The 20728-nt window shown below is 39.7% G+C and overlaps 3 protein-coding genes across 9 annotated transcripts in view; 2 read left to right on the top strand and 1 right to left on the bottom strand.

Moving 5' to 3' along the window:
* LOC111259152 (protein max) overlaps positions 1-5634 on the bottom strand; it is a 15311-nt gene extending 9677 nt beyond the window's left edge. The window contains exon 1 of one of the 2 annotated variants that reach the window (XM_022830901.2): positions 4836-5634. The gene's annotated coding sequence lies outside the window, so the exon portion shown is untranslated. Of the gene's footprint in view, positions 1-3758; positions 3932-4835 lie in introns of those variants that run through there. The other variant, XM_022830902.2, reaches the window with a different exon arrangement.
* An 87-nt stretch (positions 5635-5721) lies between these two features.
* On the top strand, positions 5722-8541 carry mRpL3 (mitochondrial ribosomal protein L3). The gene is made up of 3 exons (XM_022830889.2): positions 5722-5947; positions 6574-6768; positions 7354-8541. The coding sequence occupies exons 1-3, from the start codon at positions 5869-5871 to the stop codon at positions 8277-8279; spliced, it is 1200 nt and encodes a 399-aa protein (XP_022686624.1). The 5' UTR covers positions 5722-5868; the 3' UTR covers positions 8280-8541.
* A 7037-nt stretch (positions 8542-15578) lies between these two features.
* Tpt (tRNA 2'-phosphotransferase) lies at positions 15579-20728 on the top strand (the record flags this gene model as incomplete). 6 transcript variants are annotated; one of them, XM_022830890.2, is given in 4 exon segments in its annotated part: positions 15579-15666; positions 16151-16478; positions 19741-19996; positions 20169-20728. In XM_022830890.2, coding segments are annotated over 3 exon segments (918 nt in total). In that variant the 5' UTR covers positions 15579-15666; positions 16151-16270.

Below are 20728 nucleotides of genomic sequence, written 5' to 3' on the forward strand. Positions count from 1 at the left end.
GTGCATGTGTTAGTGTGTGTACGTGTATCTGTGCATGTCTCAGTATGTGTGTGCGTGTGTACGTGTGTGTGTGTGCATGTGTCAGACTGTGTGTGTGTGTGTGTACGTGTCTGTGCATGTGTGTGCATGTGTCGCAGTGTGTGTGTGCATGTAAGCATGTGTGTGTGTGTGCATGTGTGCATGTGAACGTGTGTGTGTGTGTGCATGTGAACGTGTGTGTGTGAGTGTGTGTGTGCATGTGTGCATGTGAACGTGTGTGTGTGTGTGTGTGTGTTGTATAGCCACTTCTTCGTGCAGGGCTCTGCCTTGAGGTAAAGCTAACGGATATACAATATAATGAATGAGCGCCAGGCTGAGCTCAACTTAGCCCACCAACTAAGGCACAAACAGGCACGAAAATACCCTGGCAGGCTGCCGCACCTGCTTGAGCGTATGGTGAGTGTTGCTGGATTTGTCGGTCAAGCAGGAAAAACCTGTACTTTGAGAACTGCTACAAATGCTGCATACTGGTGTTGCGTAGTTGATTATGAAATAATCATTCGTGGTAGTAATGGTGATTATAATAAAAGAGCGGGCCTTCGAGGTGGCAAAGTGGTAGCATTCTTGTTTGAAAGGGCCACAGAAGCAATTTGGATTCTCTGCTATCCACAGAATGTTTTAAGGCAGACTGTTGATAAACGAAGTTATTGAATTATCTAAGTAAGGTCCGGAGGAGCCACATTTAGGCCAAATTTTGCCATAAATTACAAAATTGCCTTTGGGCAGGTGGACTGCCCATTGACGGATATGACCGAACCTTATACTGCTAGGTAATTCACTGTAATTTCAGCGTGTCAATATAAAATTCGTTTACATGTATGTGTGTGTCGACATCTTGCTGCTACATCTGAAACTATCTGAAACATGATCGCGTACTTGGAAAGAGTCAGTCAACCTCTGAAAACCCGATCCGCCGTTGCTGTTGTTAGTTAGAACTTTGTCACGAAATCATCTCAAAGCTGATGCCGTTATTATCAACGTAGATATTATCGTGCACAAATACCGTATACTACATATAGGTACACTTTATGCTAAAGATCTTAAGCAGGTCTCAGTATCTGCTCCTTATGTATAGAGTCGGACCAACTTTGCTGAGGATGGTGCTCCTCAGAACCAAATCCTCAAAATTGGCAAACAAGCATCAAACTTCTATTCGGTTAGCAAGCTTGTGTGTAATGAAATCGTTTCTGGGAGGAATGTTTCACAGTTAACGGAAGTGTCTCCTGTTGCTTGACAATTTACTGATCCCTAGATGGCGCTTGCTTCATCATTCACTACTACGAACGCGGTTTAGCGCTGAGTTTTTTTACCGTTATCATACGCATCAAATTCTCGGGTTTATCTTCTCTTCGATGGTGGAAATCGATGGCTGACCCTGATCTCGCTAGCCTGGCTGTACTACGAATATGTTCTAATAGTCATTGAGTCTCAAGTTCTACTGAGACGCCATCGCATTATATGGACAAAAAAGTCAACAAGATCGAAGTACAACGGCAGAGTATGCAAATAAATAGTACACCGTGAGACAAGTGTTCCCGCTTTAGAGGTTAACAACATGGGAGCCCGATCATTTTAAACGCTCAATATTTTGCGGACGCCTTTTTCAAAGTGACCCAGGTTTTTTCGATACAACTTTAGAATGGTGCCGAGCACACGTTTCACCGCTTTTAGTAGCCTACAATAATGATAAGAATTATTATCATCATAATCATACTGATGTAATCGGGTCTCACTAATCATGATAGGGCCGTTTCGGTCACTAGATTACCCCATTCACTAGAACTAGTATTTTGCAGAATTCTGATTATTATTATTATTATTATTATTATTATTATTATGATACGTAAAGCTCGCCTCTAATGTAAGCGCGCTATAAGTTTTAGGCTAGTTGAGTGACAAGTTAAAGGACTGTTACTGTACAACACTTTTGTTTAGAACAAGAAGCTCATGGATTGCGTCGGAGTCGGGCTACAGTAGAACAAAAAAATCAACCTAGTGGATACGCTCAAAAAGGTGGCTGGCCAGTGGAGTCACCGTATAATCAACATAATCTTAAGATATGAACGAGCCAGCAACAATCTACAACAAATACAGTCGAAATGCGCGGGCTTCTGTGAGAAAATATTTGAGAACATCATATACTTCCTCAATATCATTGAGGCTTTCGTACTACCCGAACAAAAACATTTGTATTTGCAATGCTGTAATTATAATCAACACGAAATTGACACGCCCAATATCCTGTACAGCATAGGCGTTCCTTCAAGGGCTTTTCATCTTCAGCAATGAGCAGTTATTGTGAAAAATGTATAGGATAGCGCTCTAAGCTGATTTGTCACCATATGCAACCCCGGAAAAGATGAAAAATTTCGAAACAAACATCGAAAACAGGTCTATTAGTGGCCTAAAGACATCTACAACGAGGGCATCTATTAAGCACTACTGAAGTACGGACACGGAAACCACGACAGAAATGACCACCGGATAGCCTCGCATCCGTACGAACGAATGGTACTATGCTTATTTGCATAGTATATATATAGCAGCATTTATTAATCTTCGCTTGAAAGCGTTCGTTCTAGTGACACGGATATTCTCGCTAACAATTTCATCCACCCCTGTATACTTCCTTCATAGGCTAATTAGGTCAGCTCAATAGTTTACCCTCACACATAAGTGTATACCGTGTCGCCAAACTAATGTTAATTTGAAACGGCATGTTGGGAATATTCGAATACTTCTCGACCTCCCGCTTTGCCCGTTTATTCATTCGTTAGACGCACAGCTGCCTCATTGTTATTATTAGAGCGTAATATCTTTTCTGTTTCTGTATTAGCAATCTTGTTTTGAGGTCAACGTCGGCATCACCTCGCCTGCATCCGATAACCACTCGTTATAGTTATTTCCTCGAAATCGATACGATGATGGGCCTACTTATGTCACAATTGTTCGTTTCACCGTTCGAAACTTTACAGAAACGTAAATTGGACAATTTTCGAAGCGATTGATCACGGATGATCAAAAGTATATCACATACGACAGTAAACGCATGCAGAAATCAGTTGCCACTATCCATCGTCCAAAAATTCTAGAAGATCTACAGTGATAGGAGATTATGCTCTGAGACGAACAATGGAAAGAGGTCATCAATCAAGATAGCAATATACTCAGTTCGGTAATGTTATTTTAAAAATCTAAACAATATTTACTTCGGGTTAAGCTTCGAAGCCGCTAATACCACCTAATATTATATACTACTAATATGTGCTCAGCACGCGCACAAAAAAAAGGTAGTAAACACACAAAAGAAACAATCACAAGGCGGCACGAAAACACTGTTAGGTAAGAGAGCAAAAAGGCCACGGTGAAAGCAAGCACCAGTAATAACTGCAACTATACCACCGCAGCTTTGAAAAAAAAGGCACCATTGGTATCGCTGGCAGCGGAGCAGCAGCACCACCAGTGGCAGTCGCGGCGGTAATACGGCGGACAGCGAGTACGCGCAAACCTCACACACCGCGTATAGTATCACGGACCATAGGCGTAGCATCGGTTAAACGACCAACGTTGCAATTAATAGCAATAACAACATCATGAGCCAAAATGGTCGACGACGGTTTGTTTGCATTTGACTGTTGCCTTAGGTCTAGGTATTACCGAACGATGCTCGACAGGTGCTGAAATACCCTGTTGATGAATACTTAACCAGCGAACGATACCTGTGTGATGGCGATAACTGTGAGGAATCGTTAGGTTCGATTCGCAGATTTCGTTGTTGCTGCTGCTGCTGCTGTCTCTGTTGTTGTTGTTCCAGCTGTTGCTTCCGTCCAACTGGACTTGGGTTTGTTGATTGTGTTCGCTCCATTCCGTTTCTATATTGAATCTCCTTGTCGCTATTGGTATCTAGCGAAGAATAGCATATTTTTTTAACTAAGCATTATTATTATCAATCAAAATTTGACTCTCTCAAATCCTCTTGATTAAACAATTCTGACGACGGTAGGACCAGCCGTATCAGCAACAGTATAAAATACCTAAAGCAACTTGGAGCCTTCGAGAACTGCGGGGTCATCGGACCTAGATAAGGTGCTTAGGAGCGACGGCGGCGGCGACGGTGGCGGCATTGCTGTTGACACTGCTAGCTTCGCCGTTCATTTCGCTGTTACGTTTGCTCGAACCCATCGTGTAAGCAGCTGAGGCCTATGGCCATAGCCTTAGTTCAACGCTTCGGAGGTATATATATGTCCGGTTCAAGTAATTCATCTTCAAAGAATACAGGTATACGGGGAGCGGGCGTACTCAGGTTGTATGAGATGAGCCATAATGAAGAACTCTCATAAAGAGCTTGTGACGAGATTTATCAGTGTTCTTGAACAATTCATTAGATGTTTCGAAACACTCATAGACCCGCACACACATCGAGCGAAATCGACCAAAACACGATCTCAGGAGTCAGCCCAGCTGAGCTGGAAGACGCTTCTTCTGTCGCTTACATTGGAGGGGGGGGAAGGTCGAGGACCCGAAATTTAAGCTATACGATAAACAACGGATGACCCAAAGCAAACAACTTCATTTTCATTATTTCTGTTCCTCACGGCAGTACAAACATATTGTACATATTGTCGCACAAACATAAAACGATATCTACTACACCAAACTGTACGCTTTAGATAATATGGCCCATCGAAGTTGCTACAATACGATAACGCACCTAAAAACATTGTAATAGTAGTAAAAAAAATCAGTTTTTTTGGTATTATAGCATCAGCAGTACAAATTTCTCGAATTCAACTTACTTTTTGAATGTTCAGCTTTTCCTTTTTTTGATCGCTCACAAATGTACTAGAAACCTGTAGTTACGTATCGCTAAACTCCGGTTGCAGCGCCGCTGTATCCGAGATTTGTTTGCAACATTCACTATACGACGATCGTTTTTGCAACGCTTCGTCGCTGAACGAACTCTCAAACAGTATCACAATTTGGTTGTAATGGCGTTCGTCTATGATAGCGGAGGAAGTCGATAGCGACGACAAAAGTACACCTTCTTGGATTTCCTACGATATGGTTAATAGAATCCACTATCCTTAGACGTTCACAGCTCGCCTGCTGCTATACGGGTTGTTTGTCGTAGCTGGCTTTATGGGCCCGAATGCGCTGATTGGTATGGGCTGCGTGGCTCGCGGCCGCTTGCCCAGATCACGTGTAGGGCGACTCCGTAAATGGACGCAGGTCAGGGGCAATTTGTCAGAAACGGTGAGATCTTGGTCAGGGAAGACGGATCGGTTGGGTTTGGCGTCGAAAGGCGATGGAATAAAGATCATATCCTTAGTGGAAAAATTAGACGTCGCCGGAGTTCTACGTCCTCACACCGCGAAGCCTAGCTAACAATGGTGCCAGGGGCGTGTTTTCGGCTTCTGTCGGAGCGGCCTGATCCGCATGAAACTACTGATAGGACCTTGATGTGACAAAATCATCCAGAATAATTATAGCTTGGCTGGACAGAATGCATTAGCTTGATCGAAATTCGTAATAATTCGTCAATTAGGCTTAGCGGTTTCAATGTCGCAAAGCGACTATTCCAGTTGTTTGCTGAGGTGTGTTGACTAGATGCAAGAACGGTACTGATAGATCGTAGTGTAAAGGCTAGATGCGACAACGGTGTCGGCCCAGCGTTTCGCTGGATCTGGCGTACATCTAATCATGTAAACAGAACACACAGTGTTGTATCTGTGTTTTAAATGGGCCAATGAGGAAACCGCTGAACTATCCCATGGAGCTAGTCGCATAGTGCATTAAAACAGAGCAGGCCTGTTGATAGAAGATTTAGTTATGTCGGGATTACTGGCTCGTGTGTGTCGTACTTCCTTCTATTCTGGCAGCATCCAACGGTATACAGCCCCTGCCATAGGTGTGTCGGTCGGGATATTTTTTCGAATGGATTCGAAGCAGAAATAATACTAAGGTCATCGTGTAATAGCAAAGTCTGATATATTTGTTTGATAATTGGTTTCGGTACTGGAAATAGGTTGATTCATATTGGAAGCCCGTTCCTCCAGGGACAGTTGGCTTCTTGACTGTTTAGAGCATTCGATTATTACAGTTTTGTTATAATAATGGCAGCAGTCTTTACTTAAAAAGACTAAAAAAGTATTGCAGATCGAAGCGGTTAGATAAGTCGTTCTTATTATGACTGTTCACTTTCCTTTAAAGTGAACAGTCATAATAAGAACGTGAGTAGAATCGACGGTAGCAGTGCCAAACAATCTAACATGCTAGTATACTTTTGATCTTTGCCAGCCATATTATAGATTTACATTTGGTACTGTACCGTACTTTGCGTACGGAAAACGTAAACACCGAAGACCTTAATAGACGTATTACTATGATTTTCATAAATTGTTTGCTTAACTTATTTCGACATTATACATGTGACCCATATGTCAATTTTTTTAGCCACTTTCTTGTTAACATTTCAATTAATTGCAAATTCGACCACTTTTTTTTTCTACGTTATGTCCTGAATCTGACTTGCAGAAGTAATACCTATTCAGCTAGGTGCAACTCAGCAGCAGCTGATTGTTCGTGGGAAAAGCACAAAGCCGAAGCGTCGTAAGGTTCACCCATTTCATTGGTGGGTCCGAAAACATCGGGCAGAGGGCGACTATGAAGACTACCTTACAAAAGAGAACAAAAGCTTCTTGTTAGAAGAGGCACAAAAAACATATCTTGGTAAGGACTTGTCATGTTATTTTACACGTCCGGCCAATGCGGCTTTATAGCAGGGCCACGCTTGTTGCTGCAGATTTATAGAGAAACGTCTTTGGATTCTCGAAACGTCCCGCAGAATCGTATCAAGTGAATCGCATTTACCATATTGTATACGTCATTCGCTCATGCACTGAACTAATTATTTGAGGGGAGCGATATAACTGAATCGCCTTCTGCTCTCCATACACCTAGCGTAACACGTTGAACAGTAATTCGAACGTGTTATAGGCCCATGTAATAAGCTCTAATTACTAGTTATAGAACTAGTGTGAATCGAATTGCTCCATATAAAAACGCCAAAAATGCCTCCAACAGTCGTATTAACTAGCTCCGTATAGTTGCAGCTTAGTTATCTTTAAACCTTATATATATCTAAGTGACAGAGTAATAGTGGAAGGCGGCAAGGTAGCTTCGGAGTCGTAAAAACTGTTGCTTGTTAGTTCGCATTGACCCGCTCAGTTTTTCTTTCTTTTTTGGTATCACTTCATCTAATATGTTTCTCCTTTCGTGTTCGGCCTAATTTGATATTTGACGTTCGTATCGTAGCACCCAACGAGTCCCCGTTGCGGGAGGAACCATGGCCACTGGGTCAATGGACGGAAGGCGTTCGGCGAACAGGCATCATCGCGCGAAAGATTGGTGTCCAACCGATGTGGACTAACGATGGCAAGCGAGTACTTAGCACGCTATTGCAGGTATGCGACCAAAACGTTCTTGACTTTATCAAATCAGAGGACTTTGCTCACAGCCGATTCGGCTTCAAGTCCAGAGGCTATGGCGCACTCATCGTTGGCGCCGATTCACGTTTGCCGTTCAGATATACGCAGGCGTATCTCGATTTGTTCAAAAAAGCGGGCTGTATGCCGAAAAAAAAAATTACTAGATTTCTGATCTCGGATAGCGCTGCGATTCAACCCGGCACACCATTATTTGCCGGACATTTCCGTCCCGGCGACTGGGTGAATGTCTACGGAAAGACGATTGATAAAGGATTTATGGGAGCCGTCAAACGATGGGGTTTGAAAGGTAACCGCGCTACGCACGGATGTACAAAAAGTCACAATAGAGCTGGTTCTATGGGCAGTCGAGGCCGTGTCCTCAAAGGTCGAAAGATGCCTGGCCACGAGGGAAATGAGCGAAAGCTCTGTGCTGGCTTGAAAGTCTGGCGAATCAATCACCAGCATAACGTCATTTGGGTGCACGGACCAGCAGTGCCCGGTCCCACGAATGCATTTGTCTATATCTACGATTCGTTGTTTGGTAAGAAAGCGCCGACAGCCGAGAATCCACCACCATTCCCAACATACTATCCTGATCCGGAGAACCCGCTGCCAGTTGAGGTCTACGATAAGGACTTCCACCGACATGATGATTCGTCGATTGTGCTCGAAGAGGAGCAGCAGGTCAAGCGAGAGCTTAAGGTGAAGGCCAAAATGAAGAGCAAAGTGAAGGCCGGTGGCAAGAAACGATAGAAGTTGGCATATATGACATTAAAGCGAAAGTTGCATCTGGGGGAGAAAGTAATATAGGCTGTTGCAGTGTTTGGTCAAGCTATTTAAATACTAGAGTTGTGTTTTTAAGTTAGGGGACTTAAGACGGTTGGGGCATACATCAATGAAAATAGGTTTAATTGAAGAAAGGCAGGGGTATTTGAAGGCTAGGAATGCACATGGCCAGCTGTAGATGAAACTAATAAGCCTTTATTGCATAGAATAAACTAGATTTTACATTTAATCAATTGGTGCAATTTCTGATCTTTCTTCAGCAACTAAAAAATTCTTCTTTATCTCGTACTTAGGTTAGTAGTAAAACTTTTTCGTCTGTATGATGGAAGAGCCACTCTTACCCGCTTTCATAGTAAGTTATATTATGAATAGATATTTTTTTAATTTTCTCCTTAGTTCACGCTAATTAACATATATATATATATATATATACACAAATCTATTTTCATCTTCATAATTTTAATTGCTGCATGTCAAGGCATTTCATCATTATGTGCATCATAATTCATGACCAAAACAACAGATGTAAAATATTAGTAAAGTAAAGATCTGTAATATACCTTTTTAGTATTATAGTAGTATAAAAAGCATGCAGTGCGGATAGTCTATTGAAGATAAACCATCCTTATTACCATCATTATTCATTTACGAAAAATCAAATTCATTGGTCATGCAAATATCGTATATGAACATTTTACGTCCATAATCAATCATAACAGCAAAAACTTAGGACCCAATAAGCCACTTTCAGATAAGTCGAATGACATGTACATTATAGACTCTGAGATAAAGGCCTGTAACTACACATGTCTAGCGATGAATGTTCCGAATTCATTTTCTCAAGAAGCACTACAAAACACAGGATTTGGTATCTCTGCGCGAATAGCAATTGAGCAATAAATGGAACTTTATATAAATATAGTTCGATTGATATGCTTCAAAGGTATCTAGTTATATGTATATATACCAATATTATTATAAACGCACATATACTGTCGTTAGTAGAATAAGCCTCAATCTGTTTTATGTATTCATTTTCAATTGATACAAATTAATTGAGATATATTTGGAGTGCGGCTTGGTTTGTTCTGTTCGAATCGATCATAGACTTCACGTGTGTCATTCTCGTTTAAACGGTCTGTAGCAGTACTATTGTCCAGTAAACCGATTTTTTTTTTAATAGAAAACAAAGTTGGCCTAGAAACTTCGTTACGTCTGCTTTGAGACGCTTGTCATACGGTGTAACATCGACGATTTCATTAATGGCAGCTCACGCAAAGGCCTTCAGGAACTCATCCAGAGTCGTTTCTTATTCTATTGTGCACCTTTTCGAATGCAGCCATTACTTGAAAACAAAATCTCTTAGGTTCGTTTCTAAGATGGGTACGCCGCTCGTATACGGTGTAAATCTCAACTTTCCGGACGTTATTATCGATGTCTTAATGGTGGCTGTATGTTGCTTTAGGCACTAGATTTATTGATGGTAGGTGCGTTTAGCATGCCGTTTGGGTCGATGTTAAAGGCTACCTCGATTGGAGGCTTTTCTCCAGCTACAAACTAGATGCTCGATAGAGCAGATTGTTTTATAGCCAATGCGCACTATCCTTTGTAAGCCTGGATAGTGACCTTTGGCTAACTGTCCTGGAAGTGCAGAGAACTTAGGAACGACAAACGGGAATTAAGGGGTTGCGTTTGACGAGAATCACCGTCACGCGCCCTGCAGTCTCGATACGAAGTAACATCAACGAATAATCGAGGCTGAAGTGATGATGACAGAGCGGCTATATGAATTACAGCCCAATACGTGACAGCCTCCGGATCTATTTAGGGGCAAATTGAAATCATTCTCGCAGGGACTTTCAAAACGCCGTCGCGTCATTAACTACGCATAGTCAGGCATGAAGATGTTCGAATTCTCACCATGAAGCTGTGTTGCGACAACCTTGTACTCGTCGTCAGAAATAACCAGTACTGACACATCGAATGTACCCTCGCCAAAGTCATAACGAGGACACTGCGATTTTTTGTCACGCGTTTATCGAATTGATAAGCTAAATGGGCTATCCTGGGCTTATTAGTGGGGCGCAACACATTAAAACCGGCAATAGTCGCCGTGTCATTGTTGGCCTTTCGTTGAGTATCGTCACACCGGGCCTTCACCGTGATAATAACTTTAAATACCACATAATATAGACAATCTCTACCGTCCCATTCACGTTCTAAAAGGCCATCAAAGGTATCCTTCCGGACAGCGATATTTTGCGCTCACCGGGATGCTCTGCTTGTATGGTGGAAAAACTCTTTTTGGTCAATTACGTCAAACAGCCAACGAGCCCGCACTGGACTATTTCGTCGTCGAGGCGACGTCCAACTAGCTTTCTTGAGTCGAAGATTGTATTGGACGTGTTTGCCTCTATCTGCTCTGGAGCTGCCTCACTGATGGGGCGTAACGGTAACGCATGAAGACATGATCGATTTCCTTGATTGTTGATAATAATTCCTACACTTACAATGAGGAACACTATGATGCATGAATGTATTATGTCCAGATCCATGCCAATGATCGGGGCGTTGAACGACAAATTACTGTAAATTGAAAGATGCTTAGTTTTCTTGGATATAAGAAATTGGCCTGTACTTACTACTGAAACACATTACCGTTTTTTTCTTACTTCGTTACCCGTTGTGTGCAAGCTTTTGGAGACTTGCTTACGCAGTGCCATTTAATGAAAAACATTACAAGTGAGTTTATCGCTAGTTGTCGTTAATATAAGAGTCAAGCCTCCTCTCAACTCAAAAATCATTAATAGCCGTGTATTTCGTAACGTGCATTGGTTGCTATATGCGTGGGTCAAGCTTTCGAGATATAATATCTTCTCTACGTGGGACGTATATGCACTTTTTTATGGGTTGCTATGTCTTTGTTACTTTGTCTAAATGCACTTAAAGTAAATGAAATAGCTGATTGTGCCTGCTGAACATCTAAGAATATTCGCCTAGCATCGGGCGAGGGTACACTTGTTCTACGATCTAATAATAACTCCTATTGGTATCATTTGTTTAATAAACAAATTTAATAGACCAATGATATTTTTGTTGTTTTGTTTGTTTTAAAATTCACGTAAACTTAAAAGCAATAAGAAGATGAAAAGTCAATTATATATATCTGGTCTGCTAGTGCAATCTGCTTACATTCGAATATATCTTTTTCGTTACATTCGATTGAAGAGTAGATTGTCTAATGGTTTCTTTTTAATTCCTAAGATCTTTTCTAACACATAACCTAAACAAATCAATTTCATGCTACTAGTCACGAAGATCAGTCAGTATCACCGGGTTACATATAGATGTATAAACGTACATATACATCACACCGGTTTTATCGAGAGCCTACTGATTTACGTGCAACCTCTGGGAAACTATAATATCAAATGTATAATAATCGACAATACGACAACAATGCCATGAGTCACAGAAAATGATATACCATCTTACCATAACGTTAATTAGCATGTAGAGATCATTCATTATTTCATTATTTATTATTATATTTCATTATTATCATTAAGAGGTAATTATTAAGCGGAATAATATCTTCAAAGTCAATATGGAACTTTGGTGCCGTTCATTGTGTTTTAGAAGTAATAAACCGTATGCGGAAATGCCAAACTTCCTACCTCATACGCAAGTGTCCTAGCCCAGAAAAGCTTTGTATCTATAATTAGGACTTGAAAGTTGGCTGCTTTTATTGGCCCAAAGGGAAGAAGGAAAAAACAGTTTTAAAGATAATGAAAATAGTCTAATCGAAGGATTCAAATGTATTTATATTAGCTGTTAGATTATAATAAAATTTAAAATGTGTGGTAGTGTGGTAGTTTCATAGTAAATTTTATTTAATGTTATACTACGCAAACGATAGGCCCCAGGAAACCATACGGAGTAAGTCTAGTTTCGTCATCGCCAATTACTAGACACTACGTTAGCCACATCATCTAGCAAATTGCGAGATCTTCTTGATCCTTCAATAATTATGCTTTTGACAATTTGTATTCTCGATTACTATGTGCACACAGATATTACATATTATAACCTCACCTTCGTTCATCGCGTGATCACCCAACTTTTACCCCCTGGTTGTCATTGAGGCTACTTCTCACATTTCTGTTTCGCGTGCATGTTAAAGCCATACTAACGCCGCCAGTACGTTTAAAGGACATCATCCAAATTTCTGCCGAGGTCATCCGTACAGTGCCGCCCCGTGGAGATGCGCTCTACTGACCATACCAAGCACATAGGGCAACTTTCCAAAATCGTACCAGTCTGTGCAAATGCACTCGACTGCTATTGGTGCTTAGATGCCAACAAAGAGAACGCAATATACTAGGGCAGTAAATAGTCCTGACTTGGCTTGCTAGCCTGTCGAAGGGTTGGAACGGCAAACGTAGACCCCGGCCTGCTCGGTCCTTTATAGTTCGGGGTTACTCAGTAGAAACCGCATGTTGAACTGCCGTGCATGGTAGCAGACAAGGTCTTATCTACACATACAGCTAATGGTCAGCGTGGTAACGCGCTGATGTAACAACGAATTCAGAGTTTTATTTAGGAAAGAACAGGGCTAAGGGTGAAAGCTTCTGACTCACTCGGTTGGTAGTTTGTAATCCAGAGGATATGTGTTAGAATTATCGCAAACACTGGAGTTAGGTAAGCACCACCTCGCTATGGCTGTAATTAAACATAGAGAGCAGTTGTATTTTTCTCTGTTTTGATTCAGATCCTCTGCTGCATAATTTTCCAGTCCAGACCCAGAATAGTCCAGTCATTTGTTATGCCAGTACGTTAGTCGTTATCTGTATCTTTTCCATGCTGTACAGTTGTAACTACTTAGAGTAGGCACCTGAAACAAATATCAAGTTGTATTAAGCTTATTTGTCTATTAAACTAGCTAAAGTAAAAAAGAACCTGTTATTTGACAGTTTATGCTTAACGGTATCATTATGATTCTGTAACCTAAACCGTTTGTAGTCCATTTACCACAGGCACCATTTAAATAGGCTAACTTATTTAACGTGGGTTGCGAGCTTTCATATATTTTTACGTGATGTACGATTTTGACTTTATAAATAATTGATATTCAGTGAGTGAGAGTAGGACCTAGAAGAAAATTTGCTACTTTACTTTTTACTTTATTATTTACTACTGACATAAATGGCAGTGCGAGATTTGAGTAAACAAAACGAATTTCGAGTGCGAAATTCGATCGGACTTGATAACAACATCAAATAGTAGAAATTGGGTTGAGGAAGTTCGCTTAAAATAATTTGTGTTAATTTGATAATGTATGACCGCGCTTTAGGCGACAGTCTCCCATATTCTGTAGGATTCATACCGATACTATTAAGTAATGGATGTTACCATTAATTGTTGTACAATGAAAGTTAATTAGGTTATTAATTATATTATTAATAGACCGTATACGACAATATAACAACATTTATATTTGATAGGTATAATTACCTCTTTCGTCCCGTGTGCATTTCAGTTCGTCACATTGCCGTTGCGCCTTGTTAAGTTGGCAGTCAGGATTTTAGCGGGCACTGTCCGCGTAACCGAAGAAACAGTCATATGTTTCCACTGTTTTCTTTTGATATATTTAGCTTGCTTCAAATAGAGAGCTCTCTGACTCACAAATGAAGTTTCTGGGCACATCATCATCATAATGTAATATATATAATGAAGGTCGTGAAGCCTTAACGACTGTCTGTTATTTCCATACCGCCAAGTTCTCTTAAAGTAAATCTCTTAAAAGAATATTTTCTTAGACATTATGGAAAAGAACTTGCTTTAAAATCGAATTCAGTCTAAATTTAGGGTTAATTCGTGTATGATCAAATAGAATTATTTTGACATTAAACTTTGAATTATCGTGTGCATCCGGCTGTAATCAATTATTACTGCTGGAACGTTGTGAAAAATTATTCCGCATTTTCCAGTGGTGCTTGCACTAATCATTAATGAATAGTAGTTCCAATATCCACAAAAGATATTTCACGCCTTGGTAAAATGATAGGAGTTAGTAATATGACCAAAATCTCGGCATAGGTTTTCGCTGCAAGCGTAAAGGCTAACGAAAAACGCCACTTACTTAGCGGATATAGATGGATATATAAAATATCCGAAGGGTTTAATGAACCTCAGTTTATTATCAAAGTAATACATGAAAACTGGGTAAACCAATCTTCAAAATATTGTTTTTACATATTAAATCCCTGTAGCTATTAATTCTAACAGTTAGGTAGATATCGCTGCAAGCTATGGAGGTTATATATGGCATTAGTTAAAAAGCTAAATGTTTTTTTACCAGATTATATCGCCGGACACGGTGTATTCTACGTGAAGCACATTCGCGATTGCATGTCTCTATCTCGCATTTTAAATGATACGTACGGATGGTCAAGCTTGCGTAAGCTATGCTGAGACTAACTACTCGTCGCCTTAATATTACTGATGCCATTCATACCAATTTGGCCTTTATCTAAGCAAAGTCTTTGTAAGTATCATGTATTCGATAAAACGAAACGAATGAAGATTAAACGAAAGTCACCTTGCAAATTAAGAAAAGAGACAGCTTTAGACTACTTTTGACTAATTTTGTCTTTCCCTTATATTTTCATTTATTTATTAGGTTTGTTTATTTGAGCCCTAAATAAAATTTTAAAAAAATTTGAGCCCGGGTATCCGCCGGAAGTCAGTTATGAGAAGACGAGCAATAAATTCACAATGTCTGTATAGTATGATTGCCCGTTATAATATTATACGGGCAATCTTAGATTTGTTTGTCAAGCAATTATATTCGCAGTATATTCGCGTGTCTACAGGGCGGTCACAAAACGGTTAAAAACAGTTAGCTGGATGAGAGACCGACAGCCTGCGCAATTATTATTTTTATTATTAAAATAGATGTAGGACAAAAATAATCCCATACATTTCAAATATAAAAAATGCCTCCAGCTTTAGGTAAATAGAAACTGCAAGTCTATGCATTTGAATCCTCCTCTCTTTCTAGCGGGTAGAATAGCGGTGCATATTCAAAAAAAACGCGCGCACTTAAACAACCTGAGAGCAGGTACATTAAACTCAATACTCTATTAGGTTGAGACTGCCTGTCTTTATGCTTAGATTTAAGCGCATTAACAGCAGCAGGTGCTGCAGCTAGATTACAAAGTTGTAATTTCACGTTGTTTTGAATACCGAAGCCACTCTTAGAGTGGGAGCTGAGACGCAGACGATAAGTTGATAGTCGCTTTGGTTAGTGGTTACATTACAAAAAGCTCAACAATATCACATCGACATATAGGTAAACTAAACATGTTGAAAAGGTTTTTAAACGCTCACAGCACGTAGTTCAGAAAAGAAAATAGGTAGTGCATCCCTATTTATCTTCAATGTCTCGCAAGGACAGCTATTCTAAACGGTGTTTGAAGTAAATGCTGCAAAATTCTGCTTTTTGTAAGTTCTAACCATGTTTGTTTGGAGGTGTGAGTGATTGGTATATATGTCCCCGAATCAGCTGATTCGAACCCAGCTGGTGAAAGATGTGCGTCAGTGGATCTACTTTGGATCCGATGGAAACAATGGATACTGTAGACTGCACGTACCACAGTAAAAGTATTTTATAGTAGTGCCGTATTTTGTTCGTAACGAAAAAACATGCTGAAATTATATGTAGTGACGCGTTTTCTAATCGAAAGCTAAATGAGGTAAAGACATCGAACTTTCTACATTCAGCGTGCATATTATGTAAATATGCTTGTTTTATTTTTTCTGTTTCTGTTCAGTAGGACCCATTCTTTACGTCGCGAAATCGTGTGAACAACACTTAATACGTCGTACATAAAATCACATAAAACCTCATCAAAAATAAAGCAAGTAACAGGAAAACCTCTGCAGCGCAATACACAATGGTCAGTACGTCTATGCGGCCCATTAATATTACTTTCGTTAATAATTACTGCAAGGAGTTCGACAATCTGAAGCTTGACGAAGACCGTTATCTCAATGCGGTTGGACGGCCTATAGGATTCCAATCGGATGCTAGATTATCGAGGCAGCTTGCCTATGTTTTGAGACATGGCGGTAACAGTGACGGCTTCGAGCTCCAACCAGGAGGTGAGTTTTCCACAAGTCAGTCTGTATAAGGAGTCTGTAGAAAATGTTCACAAGCAGAATAGGCAATAATACCCATGAGTCTTATGACGTATTATGACATCCGAAGAACGATACCACCTTATTAAATTCACTGAACCAAAGAATGAAAAAAAAAAAAGCTAAAAAATTCGCCATTGGCTAATTATTCGTTAATATCAAAGCCGTGAGATTAGCATGTAAAAAGGTACTTTAAAAGATATCAAGCAGCTTAGTGCTTCTAGTAAATGAAGACACAAGGGTTGTCTTAATTCCAGGTGTCCTCGCGCTCAAGCCCACAGTTGCCAATGACAGTGTATTCTGTCAGGGGCTCCGTATAGTGCATTTTAGTCCCTGTAATTAGAATAGATCAACTGGTGGGCATCAGCATTGCCACATTAGCAAGCTTAGCAAGGTCATCACTTTGAGATCAAGTACCGATAACTGGTAAAGCGACTTTTGCATAAGACCTACCTAGGATTATCGAACGGAATTATTTTATTTTGAGTGAATTTCAACACGTTACAGTAAAACATAGTACTAACAGTCGACTCAAGCTTTATTCTTTACGGTAACTTCAAGACGCTACCAAAGTAAGGCGCTCACTCAAAGGGAAAATCCGTCAATCAATAGATGCATAGATATCAGCTTAAGTTAGCGCCTAATTGCACACGAAGTTGAAAATCGGCAGCCCCGTCTCCAAGCTATAACAGCTATCATATGCCGGGTCTGATATACTAATGAAATAACGCCTCCGTTTCTCAGCTGTGTTTTAGGTGATATGTCATTTGAGTAACACTCATATCTACCTCAATACTGTAACAACCTACCCCATATTTAGTGTGCGCCTTCTCCACTGATTACTGCTTATAAAACAACTAGTTATGAAACTGGGTGTGACTAAAGCTATTGTGACCAGGTCCTTTCTTTGGTATCAGAAGCTAAAGTGCTTCTAGAGTGGTTAACAAAACAAAAACTAAAATTTTGTAACAACCGTCATTGACAAATTTGATTCCTGAAGTTTTGTAGGACCGTAATTTAAGATCTAGATTAGGGCAACCTAGACGAAATTAGGGCGGTGCTTGTATTGCGTGTTTCCTGGTATCAAAGTATTCTAAAACCAAGAAAATAAGGATCATAGGGGAAAAGAATATTTATATCGTTTTTGTGGCTGATATGTGAAGTCCTTTCAGATTACGCACATAACAATTTGTGGTTTTCGCTTGGACTTATACGCCTTAGCTGAGTCCTTTGGCAACTTCTGCATATAAATCGTTCTGTAATATAACGACCTTACTGATTATAACAACGCCGCAATTAATTAAAATTTTCAATTGAGGTACCTCTTCTGGTACTAGACAGGCCTTTAACGAGGTCTGCATAATGAATAGTTTCAGTTATGTGTCCAAAAACCGCACTTGGGTGCCACAAATGCGTACTGAAAACTAAAAATATTTTCCGTTACGTTCTCCTCCTCAAATGGGGTGCTCATACAATTTATTAATGATCAGGGAAATATCATCTGATATATCTGGTAACCTCAACAACCAACCAAGTTGCTCTAGGCTTATTGACAGAGTAAAAAGCATTCGATGATTCACATCATGGTTTAGAAGTGATAGTTGATTTTTAAATGCAAAATCAAGTTAATGTACTGAATATATTATTTAGTTATCGAAAAACAAACTATTTTTTTAGCTAAATGCCTTTAAAGTAACATATCTCAGGTAATGCGAGTTACGTCATCTCGGTCAGTGTCATGAAGGAGCTGAGATTTTTGCAGGAGTAGACATACTAAATGCTGCAATAGCTTCACTCAAATCTGAACTAGAGCACCTTGAAGATAAGTATTTTTTGTAGAAAGGCATAAGTGCTATCTAAGCCCGTTAAATTTGTGCTGCTTATGGCCAAAATGCGTTATCGAAAGGAACAATTTACAAGATAGTCTTGTCGCTGTTGTTTTAGAAACTTCTATGCGAAAGGTGTTCCATATAGTTATCGACCAACTACAGAAAAACCTGATGACGTGTTTGCTATTTAAACATGACTAACGCATTGGTAACCACGAAATCGCCAAAGAAAGCATCTACTAATAAACAATTGTGATTATTTGTAAATAGCTATCTACAATTAATCTCGATTTTTGGGTGCTACATCAATCGACGCAAAATCATTCTATCATGTGATATGATGTGATCACATGATATTGTATGAGAATGCAAATAAAAAAAATATGCTTTAAGTTGCAAAGTCCAGAATGATGGTATTGACTCAGGTTGACGCTATGCGTTTAATGGCATTGTGTGAGCTGCTGCTACTTGACAAAGTGATTAATTCAGATCGCCACTGTCAATAACCACAGAGAATACAATAAGCCGTTGAAAAAATCGATCATCGGAATTTGTGATGAGAAAAGGCGTTATCTACCATCATGGCAGTGCTAGACCACCTAGCTACCGACAAAAAATATAAGAACTTCGATAGAAAATTCCAATATGTTTGCCATATAGTCCGGATTCCATACCATCAGAAAATCGGCTGTTTCGGTCTTTGCAAAACCCCCTTCATAGTGTTACTTTTGTTTCAATGGAAAGATGCAGAAATCACTAGTCATGTTTTTCGCCCAAAAACCGCATAAGTTCTACAGTGATAAGATTATGTTGCTATCAGAAAGATAGTAGAGGGTCATCGATCAAAACGATAGCGCATATTAGGTAAGAAACAGTGTTTTAAGAAATATAAAAAATAATTAATCAATAAAATTTTGTTAATTTTGGCTTGAAAACGTTCAGTATTTTTATGACAAGTCTGTATTATTTTTGTATTGCTTTGTGAGTATTTCCATGAACTATGAAACAATGTTTTTTAAATTAGGGATGGCATAAGTACATTTTTTTGTCGGCGAATTCAATGGATCTTTTTTGGAAGATAAGTTAAATTTTATATATGGTTATGGATTTATTACTGTCATTTAGTCAATTATTTGCGAATAAATGACAATGTATTGTTGAATCGAATGGCTTTCATAATAAAATGAATTAACGATCTAAATTAGCCCATTCATGTATCCAAGATTCTAGTTTTTTTTTCATTATTAACGAGTAGTCTTTAAACGACGGTTGCTTATTTTCATGAACCGGTACCATGTGCAAGTTTATTTTCCAGCTCGGCTGAATAAGATTTTTAATTAACGAAAACCTTGAAAAGTTTTTTAAAGACTTACGCTTTGATATCTTTGACGGTTTAGGTTTCATTGATGTGGAGAAATTATTGAAACATCGACGTTTTCGTGACAAATGCAACGTAGAAGATCTCAGACGAATCGTCGCCCAGGACGCAAAACAGCGTTACCTACTCAGGCAGGATCCCCACACGGGTGTCTTACAAATCCGTGCTAACCATGGGCACACAATTCCGGTCGAAGATGACGGCACGCTTCTACAGAAAATCACAAGGGAACATGGAATCACAGAAGCTACTCATAGAACTTCTTCGAGCGCGTGGTACGCGTCGGTAAACAAAGTGCAATCATGTCCATACGCTAAATGAAAAGCTTAATTTAAGACTCTTATTCTTTACTTCTACATTCGTGCTCGTTTTTTTACGTAACTGAATTCCTGCTTATTTTATTTTTCACTTCCGTTTTTAAGTTATCTCTTTTACTATTATCCTTAGGATGGCCATCCGGCGCGAGGGTTTGAGTCGTATGAGGCGAAACCACATTCACATGGTGCCCGACGGGAAGGCCGACCTGTCTAACCCGCATCTAGCCAGCAAACGACAAAACTTACAGATTTTGATTGTCGTCAACGTATGGCACGCAATGTTTGACGGCATCGAATTTTTTCGCTCGAGAAATGGTATTTTACTATCCCCTGGTGACAGTAGAGGGTTCATTTCTCCTATGTATTTTAAACGGGTGATTAACGTTAGAACCGGTGAAAATTTGCTAGAGAAGCCACTGTCGACGGTTGTTCGTGGTGGCGGAGGCCCAACATCAAGTACGATATGTAACCAACAACAAAAGCCATTAGAAACAAAACGAACGGTTGCGAAACAGCCGTTCCCTAAAGGTAAAGGACGAAAACTTCTAGATACTAGCGATAAAAAGTCCAGGTGCACGAGTTAATTCATGCTTTCTTGTAGCGAATTATTATACGTGTTGTATAAATTGTAAACTGCTTCAATTTATTATAGAAGCGCGATATCCTCACGCCAACACGCATATATATATA

Source organism: Varroa jacobsoni, unplaced genomic scaffold (assembly GCF_002532875.2).
Source record: "Varroa jacobsoni isolate VJ856 unplaced genomic scaffold, vjacob_1.0 scaffold_300, whole genome shotgun sequence".
In the NCBI taxonomy this organism is placed as follows: domain Eukaryota; kingdom Metazoa; phylum Arthropoda; class Arachnida; order Mesostigmata; family Varroidae; genus Varroa; species Varroa jacobsoni.

Excerpts from the sequence above, each read along its gene's own strand:
- mRpL3 (XM_022830889.2), top strand. The coding sequence starts at position 5,869 with ATGTCGGGATTACTGGCTCGTGTGTGTCGTACTTCCTTCTATTCTGGC. Across the intron at positions 5,948-6,573 it reads GTATACAGCCCCTGCCATAG|AAGTAATACCTATTCAGCTA; the intron begins GTGTGTCGGTCG and ends TCTGACTTGCAG. Across the intron at positions 6,769-7,353 it reads GGCACAAAAAACATATCTTG|CACCCAACGAGTCCCCGTTG; the intron begins GTAAGGACTTGT and ends TTCGTATCGTAG.